Source organism: Salvelinus alpinus, chromosome 16 (genome assembly GCF_045679555.1).
Source record: "Salvelinus alpinus chromosome 16, SLU_Salpinus.1, whole genome shotgun sequence".
Taxonomy (NCBI): Eukaryota; Metazoa; Chordata; class Actinopteri; order Salmoniformes; family Salmonidae; genus Salvelinus; species Salvelinus alpinus.
Genome location: NC_092101.1, coordinates 17,177,313 through 17,193,904, shown reverse-complemented (window position 1 = coordinate 17,193,904; position 16,592 = coordinate 17,177,313). Strand labels below are relative to the sequence as shown.

The 16,592-nt window shown below is 42.7% G+C and overlaps 1 protein-coding gene across 1 annotated transcript in view; it reads left to right on the top strand.

Annotated features, from left to right (window-relative positions):
* polrmt (polymerase (RNA) mitochondrial (DNA directed)) overlaps positions 1-16,592 on the top strand; it is a 99,070-nt gene that overhangs the window by 66,109 nt on the left and 16,369 nt on the right. The window contains exon 16 of the mRNA XM_071345071.1: positions 13,908-13,960. Within this exon, the coding sequence (XP_071201172.1) occupies positions 13,908-13,960 (53 nt within the window). The remainder of the gene's footprint in view (positions 1-13,907; positions 13,961-16,592) is intronic.

Sequence of the window (16,592 nt, the reverse complement as noted above, 5' to 3'; positions counted from 1 at the left end):
TTGTTCTCCCCACTGTAGGTGTTCCTTTTGTCCAGGTGGGAAAGGGCAGTGTGGAGTGCAATATAGATTGCATCATCTGTGGATCAGTTGGGGTGGTATGCAAATTGGAGTGGGTCTAGGGTTTCTGGGATAATGGTGTATGTGAGCCGTGACCAGCCTTTCAAAGCACTTCATGGCTACAGATGTGAGTGCAACGGGTCGGTAGTCGTTTAGGCAGGTTACCTTCGTGTTCTTAGGGCCAGGGACTATGGTGGTCTGTTTAAAACATGTTTGTATTAGAGACTCGGACAGGGAGAGGTTGAAAATGTCAGTGAAGACACTTGCCAGTTGGTCAACGCATGCTCGCTGTACTCCTGGTAATCCGTCTGGTCCTGCGGCCTAGTGAATTTTGACCTGTTTAAAGGTCTTACTCACGTCGGCTGTGGAGAGCGTGATCACACAGTCTTCCGGAACAGCTAGTGCTCTCATGCATGTTTCAGTGTTATTTGCCTCGAAGCGAGCATGGAAGTGGGTTAGCTCATCTGGTAGGCTTGCGTCACTGGGCAGCTCAATAATATAACCAGACAGGTGCACAGGTGAAATTATTTGCTGTATTCCTAAGCAAAAACACCCGTTCATGACCAGTTGTAAAATATTTATTGCATAAAGAAATATTAGTGGAAATACATTTCATTTGTAAAGTATTCAGACCCTTTGACCTTTTCCACATTTTATTATGTTATAGCCTTATTCTAAAATAGATTTTTAAATTATCCTCTGTAGCTCTATAAGGTTGGATGGGGAGTGTCGCTGCAAAGCTTTTTTCAGGTCTCTCTGGAGATGTTTGATTGGGCTCAAGTCCAGGCTCTGGCTGGACCACTCAAGGGCATTCAGAGACTTGTTCCAAAGCCACTCCTGTGTTGTCTTGGCTGTGTGCATAGGGTTGTTGTCCTGTTGGAAGGTGAACCTTCCCCCAGTCTGAGGTCCTGAGCGCTCTGGAACAGGTTTTCATCAAGGATCTCTCTGTACTTTTCTTTGTTCATCTTTCCCTCGATCCTGACTAGTCTCCCAGTCCCTGCCACTGAAAAACATCACCACAGCATGACGCTGCCACCACCATGCTTCACCGTAGGGATGGTGCCAGGTTTTCTCCTGACGTGACACTTGGCATTCAGGCCAAATAGTTCAATCTTGTTTTCATCAGACCAGTGAATCTTTTTTCTTATGGTTTGAGAGTCCTTTAGGTGTCGTTTAGCAAACTCCAAGCTGGCTGTCATGTGCCTTTTTACTGAGGAGTGGCTTTCGTCTGGACACTCTACCATAAAGGCCTGATTGGTGGAGTGCTGCAGAGATGGATGTCCTTCTGGAAGGTTCTCCCATCTCCACAGAGGAACTCTAGAGTTCTGTCAGAGTGACCATTGGGTTCTTAGTCACCTCTCTGACCAAGGCCCTTCTCCCCCAATTGCTCAGTTTGGCCGGGCGGCCAGCTCTTGGAAGAGTCTAGGTGGTTCCACACTTCTTCCATTTAAGAATGATGGAGGTCACTGTGTTCTTGGGGACCTTCAATCCTGCAGACATTTTTTGGTACCCTTCCCCAGATCTGTGCCTCGACACAATCCTGTCTTGGAACTCTACGGACAATTCCTTCCACCTCATGGCTTGGTTTTTTCTCTGACATCCACTGTCAACTGTGGGACGTTATGTAGACAGGTGTGTGCCTTTCCAAATCATATCCAATCAATTGAATTTACCTCAGGTGAACTCCAATCAAGTTGTTGAAACATCTCAAGGAGGATGAATGGAAACAGGATGAACCTGAGCTCAATTTCTAATCTCATAGCATCGGATCTGAATACTTATGTTACTTAGGTATTTCTAAAAATAAATCTAAAAACCTGTTTCGCTTTGTCATTATGGGGTATTGTTTGTAGATTGACAAGAAAGAAAATATATTTATTCCAAAATGTGGAAAAGTGAAGGGGTCTGAATACTTTCCGAGTGCATTGTATACAATCGTCATGTCTATCATTGACACATTTTTTGCACCACTACAAATAGAAGAAAAAAAAATAATGTGGTTGAACGCTACCCTGTTTTGCCTCTACCTAACTGGGTATGAAGGCCCCGGCCCTTACAATTGGATTGTCTTTGAGCTAGCTGTTTGTCCTTTGCACCCTATTGCCAAGCATGGGGCTGGGAGGGCTAAATTAAATATGGTCTTCCCTTGTCAATAACTCCTCCATTCCATCTACCCCCCACAGCCTACTTTGCCCAGTCAGGTTTACATGTTATACATTGCCAGAATTTCAGAGTGGATTTAGAGTGTTGTGCTCCTTCACCTTTACTGACCATTGATGGGGTAGTTATATACTGAGAGCAGTGCTGCTGCTCCCTCTCTTTAGCACTTGCGCTCTCTCTTCTCTTTCTGTCTCTCTCTGGATTTGCTCAGTAGGGGTTCCAGTTCCCTGTTTGAAAATGTCACAGTGCCTGGCCAGATTCATGCAGAACCAGCCTGGATTCCATTAATAATCTTAAAGACAGGAAACCTTCTCAGATCCGCACCACCACAGTCCTCTTATAGCCAGGACACCACAGCACAGATTTACTGCAGCGCCTCTACTACTGGAGTATAAGGCTACAGACAGTAGCTCTGGAGTTCATGTTAAGGTCCATTTCCTTCAATTTTCATGGATAAAGGACTGCCAGAGATTGTAATTGATGTGCCAATTCTTAAGTAGAAGCGATGTGCTTTCTTGGATATATTGTAGTACAGTCAGTGTATTTGAGTGTGCATTGAATGCAAGGTTTGGGATTGAAAAGCTTTTAAGTGCAGTACCTGAAATGGAAAAGCTTCTAGGACTTGCAATTGCATTTGTAAGTCTATGTCTTCATTATAATAGTACAGTGTATTGATGTGAACCGTCTCTGCCCAACCTGGGTTCAGCTAAATGTGCTCTTCCCCAACAATCTGTGTGTGTGGTGTGTGCGCATTTGTATGGAATGTTCTACCCAAAGATTTGTAAAGATGACTGATAGGGGGCGCTGTGTTGAAGTCACCGGGCCTCCATCTTGGTACTCCCCCACCATTGTAAAAAATATTTTGGAAGCTATATAAATGCATGTATTGTCTACATTCGTTTTTGCCTATTTTATTACTTTACATACACCTTTAATGCATTCTTTGACATTATATTATGTGAGCTAAACATAAACATTTAAAATTAAGAAATATATAAACATTTTCCTTAAAGGGCAACTCCACCACTTTTCTTCCTCATTTTCATTCTCTCCATCACAATACCAGTGTCAGCATATGTGAAAACGTCGCATTTCTACGTTGTGTAGAAACATTTTTAAAGTTAAACATTTCTACCTGTTGACATCAAACATTTAACACAGTGATTTTTTTCAAACACTATGAGATTCACAGTGATGTGGGGAGCAAGGAAATACTCTCACTTGGGCTAGAACCTTGTTGCATGTTTTGAAAATCATTGTTCTTTACTTTTAATCCTATTCTGTGATGTCACAAAGATGCATTTTTTAGGACTTTTCTTCGTTATGTTTTTAACCACAGATCGTAGAAATGCTGGAGATGATGAATATGAAGTTGAAAACTGGCAAATTTGCCCTTTAACCCCCTAGAGTCAATGTCCACGCACCTGCGGAAATCCAATTAGCATAATAAATAAAAAAAATCCCCATTTAAAAATTTGAAATTTAAGCTAGAGAGATGTTTTTTTGCATTGGATGTGTCTCAATCCACCAATGTTGCACTTCCGCATCTGCGGTGAAAGGTGACAGAGCTAGAGGGGTGTTTGTCAGACCATGAGACATCCCGAAAATCTGTCTTCTCACAAAGTCATCTGTAGCTCCGAACGGTTTGGCCTATAATCTATTATTTCTTCTATGGAAAGATGTGACACTCACAAACGCTATGGTGTTCTCCGTTTTGCTCTAGGACGCCCACAGGCCTCAAGACTCGTCTGAAGGTCCCCCAGTACCTGTGGGGGAAAATGTATGGAAATACAGTACCAGTCCAATAGTTTGAACACACCTAATCATTCAAGGGTTTTTCTTTATTTTTACTATTTTCTACATTGTAGAATAAATATAAATAAATAATAGAAGACATCAAAACTAAGAAATAACACATATGGAATCATGTAGTAACCAAAAAAGTGTTTTAACAAATCTAAATATATTTTAGATTCTTCAAAGTAACCACCCTTTGCCTTGATGATAGCTGTGCACACTCTTGGCATTCTCTCAACCAGCTTCATGAGGTAGTCACCTGGAATGCTTTTCCAACAGTCTTGAAGGAGTCCCCACATATGCTGAGAACTTGTTGGCTGCTTTTCCTTCACTCTGCGGTCAAACTCATCCCAAACCATCTCAATTGGGTTGAGGTCGAATGATTGTGGAGGCCGTGTCATCTGATGCAGCACTCCATCACTCTCCTTTTTGATCAAATAGCCCTTACACAGCCTGGATGTGTGTTTTGGGTCATTGTCCTTTTGAAAAACAAATTATAGTCCCACTAAGCCCAAACCAGATGGGAAGGCATATCGCTGCAGAATGCTGTGGTAGTCATGTTGGTTAAGTGTGCTTTAAATTCTAAATAAATCACCAATCGTGTCACCAGCAAAGCACCCCCACACCATCACACCTCCTCATGATGGGAACCACACATGCGGAGATCATCCGTTCAGCTACTCTGCATCTCACAAAGACACGGCGGTTGGAAACAAAAATCGGACATTTGGACTCATCAGACCAAAGGACAGATTTCCACCAGTCTAATGTCCATTGCTCATGTTTCTTGTCCCATGCAAGTCTCTTCTTATTGGTGTCCTTTACTAGTGGTTTCTTTGCAGCAATTCAACCATGAAGGCCTGATTCACGCAGTCTCCTCTGAATAGTTGATGTGTCTGTTACTTGAACTCTGTGAAGCAATCTTTTGTGCTGCAATCTGAGGTGCAGTTAATTGCCGATTTCTGAGGCTGATGAACTTATCCTCTGCATGAACTTATCCTCTAATGAACTTATCCTCTGCAGCAGAGGTGACTCTGTTTTCCTTTCCTGTGGCAGTCCTCATGAGAGCCAGTTTCATCATAGCGCTTGATAGTTTTTGCGACTGGACTTGAAGAAACGTTCAAAGTTCTTGACATTTTCCAGATTGACTGACCTTCATGTCTTAAAGTAATGATGGACTGTCATTTCTCTTTGCTTATTTGATCTGTTCTTGCCATAATATGGACTTGGTATTTTACCAAATAGGGCTATCTTCTGTATACCACCCCTACCTTGTCACAACACAACTGATTGGCTCAAATGCATTAAGAAGGAAAGAAATTCCACAAATGAACTTTTCATTAATTTAGCTGCTGTTAATTGAGATGCATTCCAGGTGACTAACTCATGATGCTGGTTGAGAGAATACCAAGAAAGTTCAAAGCTGTCATCAAGGCAAAGGGTGGCTACTTTGAAGAATCTCAAATATAAAATATATTTTTGATTTAACACTTTTTTGGTTACTACATGATTCCATATGTATTATATCATAGTTTTGATGTCTTCACTATTATTGTTGATACTTAAAGGGGTCTTTAAAAATCAAATAGCAAAATGATCCTTGGTATTCCATATAGCTTAGTAGAACCCCCCCTCCCCCGTTTTAGACAGAGCTTAGACTGTAAAGGGTTAAAGTATTATTTTTTTAGATTACTGATGTTACTGTCCCCATTATAACCCAAAAATTGTGTGTGTATGTAGTTGTGTGGATCTGTTTGTGTGTGTGAAGCTGTGCTGCTTACGTGTCTGGCATTCAGCACTAACGGAGCGCAGACAGACATCCTAAGCAGGTCTGTCAGCTAGCCCAGCGTGCTCTGGTAGTGTGGCATCAAGCAGCGGTGATGCGCTGGGCTAGCAGCACCTCATCAGCAGGTGCTGGGGAGCGGAGGTGACAGATGGCAGGCCTCTGGAGGGCTCTCTCTCTTTCTCTCTCTCTGTAGACATGATTTGTTTCTGTAGTGTGAATCATATATTTAGCTGCCGATGCGAATGTGTGTATCATAGTCTGCTTTGTAAGTAATAACATCCTCAAACATACACCCACACACACCACCAAGACGAATGTAACTCACCCCTACACTATTATTCCCACACTTCATGTTATTTACCCTACATACTTCTATTCCCTCTCCATCTACTTGCGCATCATGGGGCCAACAGAAATTAAACACTAACTTCTACAAAGGTCACCTTTTCTCCCTAATTTTCCACCATACTTGATTCAATCTTTTTTTCCTTTCATAAATGGACTCTGTGGAGCATTAATTAGAGTAGACGATATGGGAGAAGATGAAGTACCCGGAACAACCAGTACACAAATAAGCAGGAAGAGAAGAGAGAGAAGCGTCCCATAATCAGTCAGTGGCGGAGGGAGGGAAGGTGGCCCAGTGATGATAGGTTGGAGGAAATGACAGTAGCAAGCTGGGAGCAGCGTGGACATGCATCAATATGGCTGCCTAACGGGATTGTAGGCAACTAATCAGATTAGGGGTCACTTTTGCCTGGGCGAAGATTTTTCTCCTTTCCACCCTCGCTGGCTGAGTTACGTATCAAGTGAAACCGGAGAAGTGGATTTCACCGGGGAGAGGAGTGGTGGATTATGGGGTTACTCCATGCTTTTATTACCCAGAGAGACAGACAGTGGATCTATGTTGAGTTGAAACCCTTGCGTATCCTCAACTAACCTTGCTGGTGGAAACCCAAAGGATCGGGGGTCCCACTGTTAAAAACACTTTATGTTTGAGTTTAAAAGACAACTCTCCAGTGTTTTTACACACTATTTTGCCTACTGTGTGGAGGCCTACTTAAGATTTCCTTTCCAGTCCTAACCCCTTGTCTTGATGAAACATGCTAGCTGCTGTAGTCAAGATGAGTATGCTAGTGGAATATGCACTGTACCATACACAGAATCAGAATGAGTTATTCTAATTCCATGATACCGCACTTCTCCAAATGTCGACTTGTCCTCTCCCTCACTCCCCGAGAACCAAAGCCAGCAACTCCCCGCGGTTGTGTGGTGAACTAATAAATGCTGCTGGAGTTTCAAGGACACCCTGGAGGTAAGATGGAGGGAGGGAGAAAGAGAGAGAAGGGAGGGATGGAGGGGAGGAGAGGAGGAGGAGAGGAAAAGGTCAGTGGGAATTTGGTAGGTCTCTCCAGGCGGGAGGTGAATAATTGTGTTGTATCTCATCTGTGGACTGTCTGACCATAGTGATCAATAAGGTGAGTGAGTGACAGCTGGTGTGAGCGAGGTAGAGAGTTGGAGTGAGATAGAGGGGCCAGGAAGGCTCAGGTTAGGCGTAGAGTGGTTGGCTCATTGGGCTGGAGACAGGGCTGGGCTAGACATGGACTGATGATGGTTGTGGTAGGAAGTGCCACAACAAAGTCGTAATGTGATGAATGGGAATCCTCCCACTTCTGGCACAATGTTGCTTCTTCATTGATACTTATGAATGTTTTATCTAGTGCTGTCTGATAGAGTAACTCTCAGGTGAGTTGGGACTATTCTCCATGGAGAGAATGTTGCACTGTATCAAGGGCAAATTCATCATAAGCTAAGGATTGGGCTAGGCTGGTAAAACTGGTGCAGATATAATGATGTGGGTATAGTGTACAAATCAAGACATAAATTAAAATCTCTCTCTTCAAAGATACATTGCAGATCCATTCCTAGGGAAAATTACAATGATCAAGATTTTAAAGGTAGACTCAGCGATCTGACATGTATGCAGAAAGTGAACAGCATGAAGCTCAACTTCTCTGCTGTTTTGGTTCCGTGGCTCCCACACTGTATGAGTGTGAAGCGAACCGTGCACATGCGCAGATACTGGGCGACATCTTACGAGTTCCAACCCAACTTTGTTATTTAGTGACTTTTATCGTGTTTATCTCCTCTCCGTTCTATTGGCAAAGGTTCAGTCACTCAAGAATAGCTTTGTTCGAGAGTCTCCTATCAGAGAGACTTGAAAAGCTGCAATATTATGTGTGGCAGGGCTTGCACACGATAACGGATTACAAAGGGAAACCAAGCCGTGAGTTACCCACCGACGCAGAACTCTCAAACGAGCTAAATATCACACTGTGCCTTGCGTGAAAGCCCATGTTTTCCCGGATGACTATGTGATCTCACTGTCTGTGGCCGATGTGAGCAAACCTTACCGGAGCATCATCTCTCGTACCAACAGGCTCTGAGACTGCTTCTTCCCACAAGCCTGCTAAATAGCCAGACTGCTAAATAGTTTGGCTACCATTAACTGACTATCTGCACTGACTCTATCTTGCACATATCCTACGCACATTCACTAGACTATATAGACAGTGCATTCGGAAAGTATTCAGACCCCTTGACTTTTTCCACATTTTCTTACGTTAAAGCCTTATTCTAAAATATATTTTTTTTTTTATCTACACACAATACCCCACAATGACAAAGCAAAAAAAAAAGAAGGTTTTTAGACATTTTTGAAAATGTATTACAAAGAAAAAACAAAATATTACATTTACATAAGTATTCAGAACCTTTACATAGTACTTTGTTGAGGTACTTTTGGCAGCGATTACAGCCTCAAGTCTTCTTGGGTATGACGCTAAAAGCTTGGCACACCTTATTTGGAGAGTTTCTCCCATTCTCTGCAGATACTCTCAATCTCTGTCAGGTTGGATGTGGAGCGTCGCAGCACTGTTATTTTCAGGTCTCTCCACAGATGTTCAATCGGGTTCAAGTCCGGGCTCTGGCTGGGCCACTCAAGGACATTCAGAGACTTGTCCCCAAAGCCACTCCTGCGTTGTCTTGGCTGTATGCTTAGGGTCGTTGTCCTGTTGGAAGGTGAACCTTCGCCCCGGTCTGAGAACCTTCTCCAGGGCACTCAGGACTTCATCAACGATCTCTCTGTACCTTGCTTCGTTCATTTTCCTCAATCCTAACAAAAAGACATCCCCGCAGCACGATGATGCCACCACCATGCTTCACCGTAGGGATGGTGCCAGGTTTCCTCCAGACGTGACGCTTGGCATTCAGGCCAAAGAGTTCAATCTTGGTTTCATCAGACCAGAGAATCTTGTTCCTTTAGGTGTCATGTGCCTTTTACTGAGGAGTGGCTTTCGTCTGGCCACTCTACCATAAAGGCCTGATTGGTGGAGTGCTGCAGAGATGGTTGTCCTTCTGGAAGGTTCTCCCATTTCCACAGAGAAAACCTGAAGCTCTGTCAGAGTGACTATCGGGATCTTAGTCACCTCCCTGACCCAAGGCCCTTCTCTCCCGATTGCTCAGTTTGGCCGGGCGGCCAGCTCTAGGAAGTCTTGGTGGTTCAAAACTTCTTCCATTTAAGAATGATGGAGGCCACTGTGTTCTTGGGGACCTTCAATGCTGCAGAAATGTTTTAGTACCCGTCCCCAGATCAGTGCCTCAACAAAATCCTGTCTCGGAGCTCTACGTACAATTCCTTCAACCTCATGGCTTGGTTTTAGCTCTGACATGCACTGTCAACTGTGGGACCTTATATAGACAGGTTTGTGCCTTTCCAAATCATGTCCAATTAATTGAATTTACCACAGGTGGACTCCAAGTTGTAGAAACATCTCAAGGATGATCAATGGAAATAGGATGCGCCTGAGCGCAATTTCGAGTCTCATAGCAAAGGGTATACTTATGAGTAAGGCATTTGTTTTTTATTTTTAATAAATGTGCAAGAATTTCTACAAACCTGTTTTCATTTTGTCATTATGGGGTATTGTGTGTAGATTGATGAGGGGGGGAAATAATTGTATCCTTTTTAGAATACGGCTGTAACGTAACAAAATGTGGGAAAAGTAAAGGAGTCTGAATACTTTCCAAATGCACTGTATACACACTACATTGACACTCCCACACATTCACAACACAAACATACACACTTTTACACAACATTTGCTGCTTCTATTCTGTTCTTTATTTTACACTTATAATTATCTATCCTGATGCCTAATCACTTTACCCTGCCTTTATGTACATATCTACCTCAAATACCTCTGCACATTGATCTGGTACTGGTAGTCCCTGTATATAGCTTCATTCTTGTGTATTTTATTTCTCTTGTTACAATTTTTATTCTTAAACTCTGCATCGTTGGGATGGGCTCGTAAGCAAGCATTTCAAGTCTACACGAGTTGTATTCGGCGCATGAGACAAATACGATTTGATTTGTGAGTGATGTCTTGCATTTCAATAACTGCAGCTCTAATCGTGGTAGCGTCATTTCGCTACGCCTACCTTTAATTCCTATTTTATGCAAACCCAATAAGGATATGGAAGATACATTTGACATTTTAAGTCATTTACAGGAGCAATTAGGTTTAAGTGCCTTGCTCAAGGGCACATCGGCAGATTTTTCACCTAGTCGGTTCGGGGAATCGAACCAGCAACCTTTTGATTACTAGCCCAACACTCTAACCGCTAGGCTACCTGCTGCCCCTACGTACAATAGAGTAGTGTGTTGAGTTAACCCCAGATCCTTCCATCATTACCTCTTCCTTTCTCCCTAAATGTATCCCTGAGGACATGGGGAGATCGGAAGGACTTTCTGCCACAGTGATAGACACATCTTTCCTTCCAACTCCTCCTAGAGGGCTGATGGATGAGATCGCACTACATGGCACATGCTGATGGGAATGTATCGCCCAGTGTGTCTGTGTGTGTCTATTTTCAACCTGTTTGGTTGTTTCTGTAATAAATCAATGTGCCCTGGAGCCATTGACAGGAGAGGAGGCTGCTAGCTGGGTAAATCAAGAGAGCTGCTACCCTGCATGAAGGCTTGTCACTGTGGGATTGGATTTATCTCCAGAAGTCCTAATTCCTGATTTATCTATGTTTAATTTAGCATAAAGAACTGACAACGGTTGCCTTCATTAGGCACAAAATGGAAGAAAACGGGTAGAAACAGGATGGCACTATCTGAACCTGTCCAATAACAAATGCTTATTTTCTGTTGCAAAATGTTTTGCTACGGGTTCCACTAATGAATAGGACACATGCTTTTGCAACACATTTCCATTCGTGAAAGCAGTTGCAGACAGCATGAATTAACCGTATTCAGTTAGCGACAGTACAGTCTGGGTGATGGATGTAAGTGTTTTAAAGAGATTCCCAACTCACCTTTTTGTATTCTTTTTATCCAGTAGTTCTGAAAGTAGAGGTCACGAGCCAAAACTGGTCCCAGACAATTGCGTACTAAGTCACATATGTGCAGATATGTGCACCAAATGGCAAGGGACTGAAGCTTATTGGCTAGAACTTGAATTGCTAGGGGGCTGCCCCATGTGGGGGGAAATGTAGGGAAAGTGGCGCAGCCCATCTTCCAGAAAAACTGTTTTCAAACTCGGGATTTTGTGGCTAATTGAGGAAAGACGGTAATTCTACAAAAAATAATGTTTGTATGAACTACACATTGACACATCCAGCCCAAAGCGGGAGGTTTAAAAATACTTAGTCGCCAAAGTTCCGGAGCATGTCTTTAAGTGTTCTCGGTGCTTTTGATGATTTACTTTTAAGTGAACCAGTGTCGGTGAAAGCACTTCATTTGGAGAGCTTTCAGTTAGTCAGGAGTTCCAGACGAATGAATGGTTCTCTTCACTTGTGGCGTACAGACAGACAGACATTCATTCTTTTCCAGAACCAGCAGTGGTCATGTAATGTGTGCTATGATATGCAGTAGTGTCTGCTGTCTGAAGCCAGTCTTATCTGGTTGTTGATAGATGTTTTCATCACACAAGCCTACTGCCAGGGTGTATCAGTGGGAGGACTGCCCTGGCTGCTTTGGTATGGCTAGATGTAGGAGTGCAAACAGTGAATCCTATTTGATTCCAAGCTCCCAAAATGTTATTTTCTTAGATGGGCATCATTTTGACCCATAACTGAGGTCTTTCTTTCTTAGATGAAGGAGATATACTGCTACAATGATGATGACCTGATCCAGGGATGGGCATCTCCAGTCCTCGGAGTGCTGTCACACTTTTTCCCCATCCCTAGCAAACACAGCTGATTTTAAAGTAATTGCATTCTAAACTAAAGATCATGATTAGTGGTTTATTAGACACAAAAGTGTGTCACCAATCAGGCTGCCGAGGACTGGAGTTCCCCAGGCCTGACCTGATCTTTTCCAGTTACGTCCATTTATGTCAATATATCAGGGTACTCTATTATCGTAGAGAGCCTGTTCTGTCTATGGGTAGAGGTTCCCATTCACTGCTAGTCTTATCACTTCGCTTCACCTTCAACCTGAGTATAAAAGACTGTTCTGTTCTTTATTCCTACTGTCTCTGTAGAGCAGTGTTTCTTAATCCTGCTCCTGGGACCCTAAGGAGGGCCCTAGCTCTACACACCTGATTCCACTCTGACCCAGGTCCAAAGGCTTGATGAGTGGATTATTTGAATCAGGTGTGTAGTGCTAGAGCGAAAACAAAAATGTGCTCCCCTTTGGAAGCTCTGCTGTAGAGGAATTGCAGGGCAGAATAACTAATGAGTGAGGCGAGTGATTGAGCAAGGTGTCTCTCACCCCTAATTCTCTCACACTCTATGCCATTCTCTCTCTCTTTTTCTGACCCCCCCCCCACTCTTTCTCTCATCTCTCCTACATTAAGTGGTTATTCCATTAATGGGGTCTAATAGATTCATAAATCATAGTGATTGATGACCACCCACAGGACTGCATCTCAATTTACCTCATGGCCAGCACACACACACACTCCACCCAAGCTCCAGCTCTCAAGCTATCCTCAGCACTTCAGATGTCCCTCTCAGCTGTGTGCTGCTTGTCTCTCTCATGTTTCTCTGTCTTCTCTCTGTCCCGGCTCAATGCAGTGTCACCTTGAGCAGGGAACCTCTCTCCTCTACTGCTCTCCGTGTGTGTGTGTGTGTGTGTGTGTGTGTGTGTGTGTGTGTGTGTGTGTGTGTGTGTGTGTGTGTGTGAGACTAATCTGAGCAGTAATGTGATTGAGGCACTCAGGGGCGTGACAGTGATAGGGCCAATGTGGAGAGCAGTCACTCACATTCGTGACAAAATGGCTTCCCTTACAGCTCTTACAGGGCCAAAGTGATGGGCTCCATTATTCGCCTGGCCAAACTCTCTTCTGTGGCAGAACCTATAGTAGTTAGTGTGTCTGCTCTGTCAGTAGCTGTTGTTGAGCTATTGAGCACTAGTCAGGTTTATTTCTAGGACTACGGTTCCCAACCTGTTCCTTTCCGGGGACCACCAAATAACTGTCAAAAGCTCTTGAGGACCACCATTTTTTTACATAAAATATCTTAGTCAATTCTGTCAGTGAAAGTAACACATGAAATGCCTATTATTACAGATGGATTTTTGTTTGACAGTTTCTAACATCAAGATGCTCCCAACTGTTATTATTTTTGGAAGACAATTGATATTTTGATCCCTTTTTTGATTTATTATAATTGACTCACAGGTTGGAAACTACTGTCCTAGGAGACAATTACTGTTTGTTAGCTTGTCACTGTACGCTTGTATGTTGGCTCAAGTCAGGTTTTACCAGTCATTAATGTCTTGTGTTCTATTGTCATTTCTGTGGCAGATGGGCTGGGAATCAATGGGTAGCACTTGTAGGTCAATCAAAGGCTTTCAATAAGAATGGATTCCACATTCATTTGATTTTCCATCAATGTGTTAGAAATGTCAAACAGAAGGACTGCTTTGTGTGTTAGAAGTTTACCCTGTTTGCTTTGTGTGTTTGTTTACAGAATGTCTAATACTAATCCAGTCTCCCCTCTCCCAACCTCCACCATTTCATTGACTGAAATGACATCATCAAACCTACCTGACTCATTCATGTCCTCCTCCCTTTCCCCCCCATGTCACCTGCAGCTGAAGGCCACCATCCAGTACCTGAGTCTCCAGATCACCCACGACTCTAAAGAGTAAGTTCCTCTCCCTCCAGACCCTTCTAACACTACCAGAGTTGGGATCAATTCTGTTTATATTCCTGTCAGTTGCATTGGACATGGGATTTCTCCATAGGGGAAAGTTGTTACATTCCTGACTTGACTGGAATTGAGATGGAATTGACCCCAACCCTGTCATCCATCGGTATCTTCTCAGGGTTCACTTTTTTTCTCTCCACTCATCTCCAACTTGCTTTAGAGACTTTGACATGTACACCCTGTATAAAAACAGCATCAAGACATGTTTACCTCTTTTGATTGGTCACATTCTGATCCGTTCAGCGACAGCAAGCACATCATCAGGATGATGTGGCAAGTGACACTTTGCGTCTTGAAAATCCTATATTTTAACTTGACTGCTGACATGCAAAACATTTTGGGACTGTATTAACAGTGGACTAAAGGGAGTTTCTGGTGACGTCGTGAATGGGAAAACAGCTTGAAGACGCAGCTGCGACCCAAATGGAAAACTAGCTAACTACTGTAGTATTATATATTAAGTTGAATAATGACTTTGTCAAGTAGATACAACAACAATTAACGACAGTTCCAGAGGAGACAGGTGAGGACAGAGCCACGGTGTGTGACGACTTGGAAAATATGCTGAGGTGTAACAATATTCGGATCTACCAGGTAGCAGAATGCGTTGAAATAAATGATATGATGAGCTTTGTGAGGGCACTGGTTACGAAGCTGAGAGATACAGAAGCACCGGCAAAGTCCATTATAGTGCAGTTTCTGGACTTTACTGTCAAAGAAACTATTCTACGCCAGGCCTGGGAGCAGAGGCAAGTTACATTTCAGGAGAAAACAATCTACTTTGACAATGATTATTCCCCAGACCTACAGAAGAAAAGGATGTGAGTCCCAGAAGGGATCTAACAGCTGGGAGGGAAAAACATAAAACGAAGTGCCTATATCCAGCCCAACTGAGGATGACACTAAACTCAGGCACGAAGACCTTCAGCACTTTTGATGGATGCAATCCCGACCCTGAGGGACCTGGGCATCACGGTACAGATGGAAGAAAGAAACCGTCTGGAGAGAGATTTCGAGAGAGACCGATGGCAGGTGCAGGAGGCAGGGACAGAATTGTGCTGTCAGATATGGATCTGAAGACATTCATCCAAGAAGACGTTTGAAATGTATTGCCCCACATTACAATATGTGTTTACACTGAGGTAATGAACACATTGATTTGCGATGTAGATGTAGGCCACTTTATTTGGTTTAGTTATTGGATGACTTTGTCGACAGATAGTATACATATACAGTATGTTAGCAAGTCTAAAACTTTTTTTCAAACTGATAATAGGTTCAATGGGTCGTGTGCGGGGTGGTGGGAGTCCGGGTTTGAGCAGCAACTTCCTAGGATGGGGATTTGACTCTTTTGGATCATGGCATCCACACAGACTGTGTTTACTCCAGACAGACAGGAAAGGCACAGCTCTCTGGACATATGTCAAAAGGGGATGGTATATTTTATTTGAGATAATCAACAACATTACTTTTTATTTGAGACAACCAGTTTTTGGGGGGAGTGGGGGACTGATTTTGTTTGGTTATGTTCCATTTATCCTTGACCATCATATTGAGCTTAGGAGTGAGTTTCTGCACTTCACAGACATTACTTTTTAAAATGGATTTATATGATGAGAGGGAGGGGAGTACAAGTCGAGGAGGGAGTTATGTATCAACGCAAAACAACAGATTAAACGACTAGTTAATTGTATTAGTTATAGTATAAATGTTCAGTAGAACATGTCCAGGAGACACATTTAACAACGAATTAACTAAAAAATGAAGAAGAGAATGGGTAGATCAAGTATTTAGCGCATCTTTTCATGGTGGGAAAAAAAGAGGTGTTGCAATCTTATTTAATACATCTGTGTGCTCTGCCAAGAATAAAGTGTTGAATGATGATCAGGGTAGATAAGGGTAGTGGGGACAGAAATTACTATTCTGAACTTGAATGCATCAAAATGAGGACTGCCCAGGGTTCTTTAAAGATATCGCAACTGTAATCGTGGACAATGCAAAAGGGATGGTTATTATTGGCGGGGTCTTTTAATTGCATACAGAATTACAAGCTTGACCGACTTCCTGCTGAGCACAGTCCACATTATAAGAAATCTAAAGCCCTGGCTGCCATGATGTATGAACTGGGGCTTATTGATACTTGGCGTTCTAAGCATTCCAGAATGAAAGACACATTTTTTCTCAAAGGGTCATGGCATCCAGAATATACTTATTTTCTATATCCAAGCAGTATTTACATAAAGTAGAGGAATGCAGCGTTAAACTATATCGGACCCCAGTCAAGTATGTCTAAAGATACATCTAGGAATGGAGAAGCACTTTTGACATAACATATTGTAAAGCAAGAGTTACAATGAACATTTGAAAGATTACTTTATTTTTTTTGATAATGATGTATCAATCCATTTTGTGGGAAGGGGCAAAGGCGGTATTAAGAGGGAAGATAATTGCTTTGTTTGACAAATTAAAGAAGCAGGGTATTGAAAAACAGCAGGGTTTGGAAGATAGTTTAGAGACTTGAACGAGAACATAAAAAAACAAGGGACGATAATACATTGCATAAGTTGAA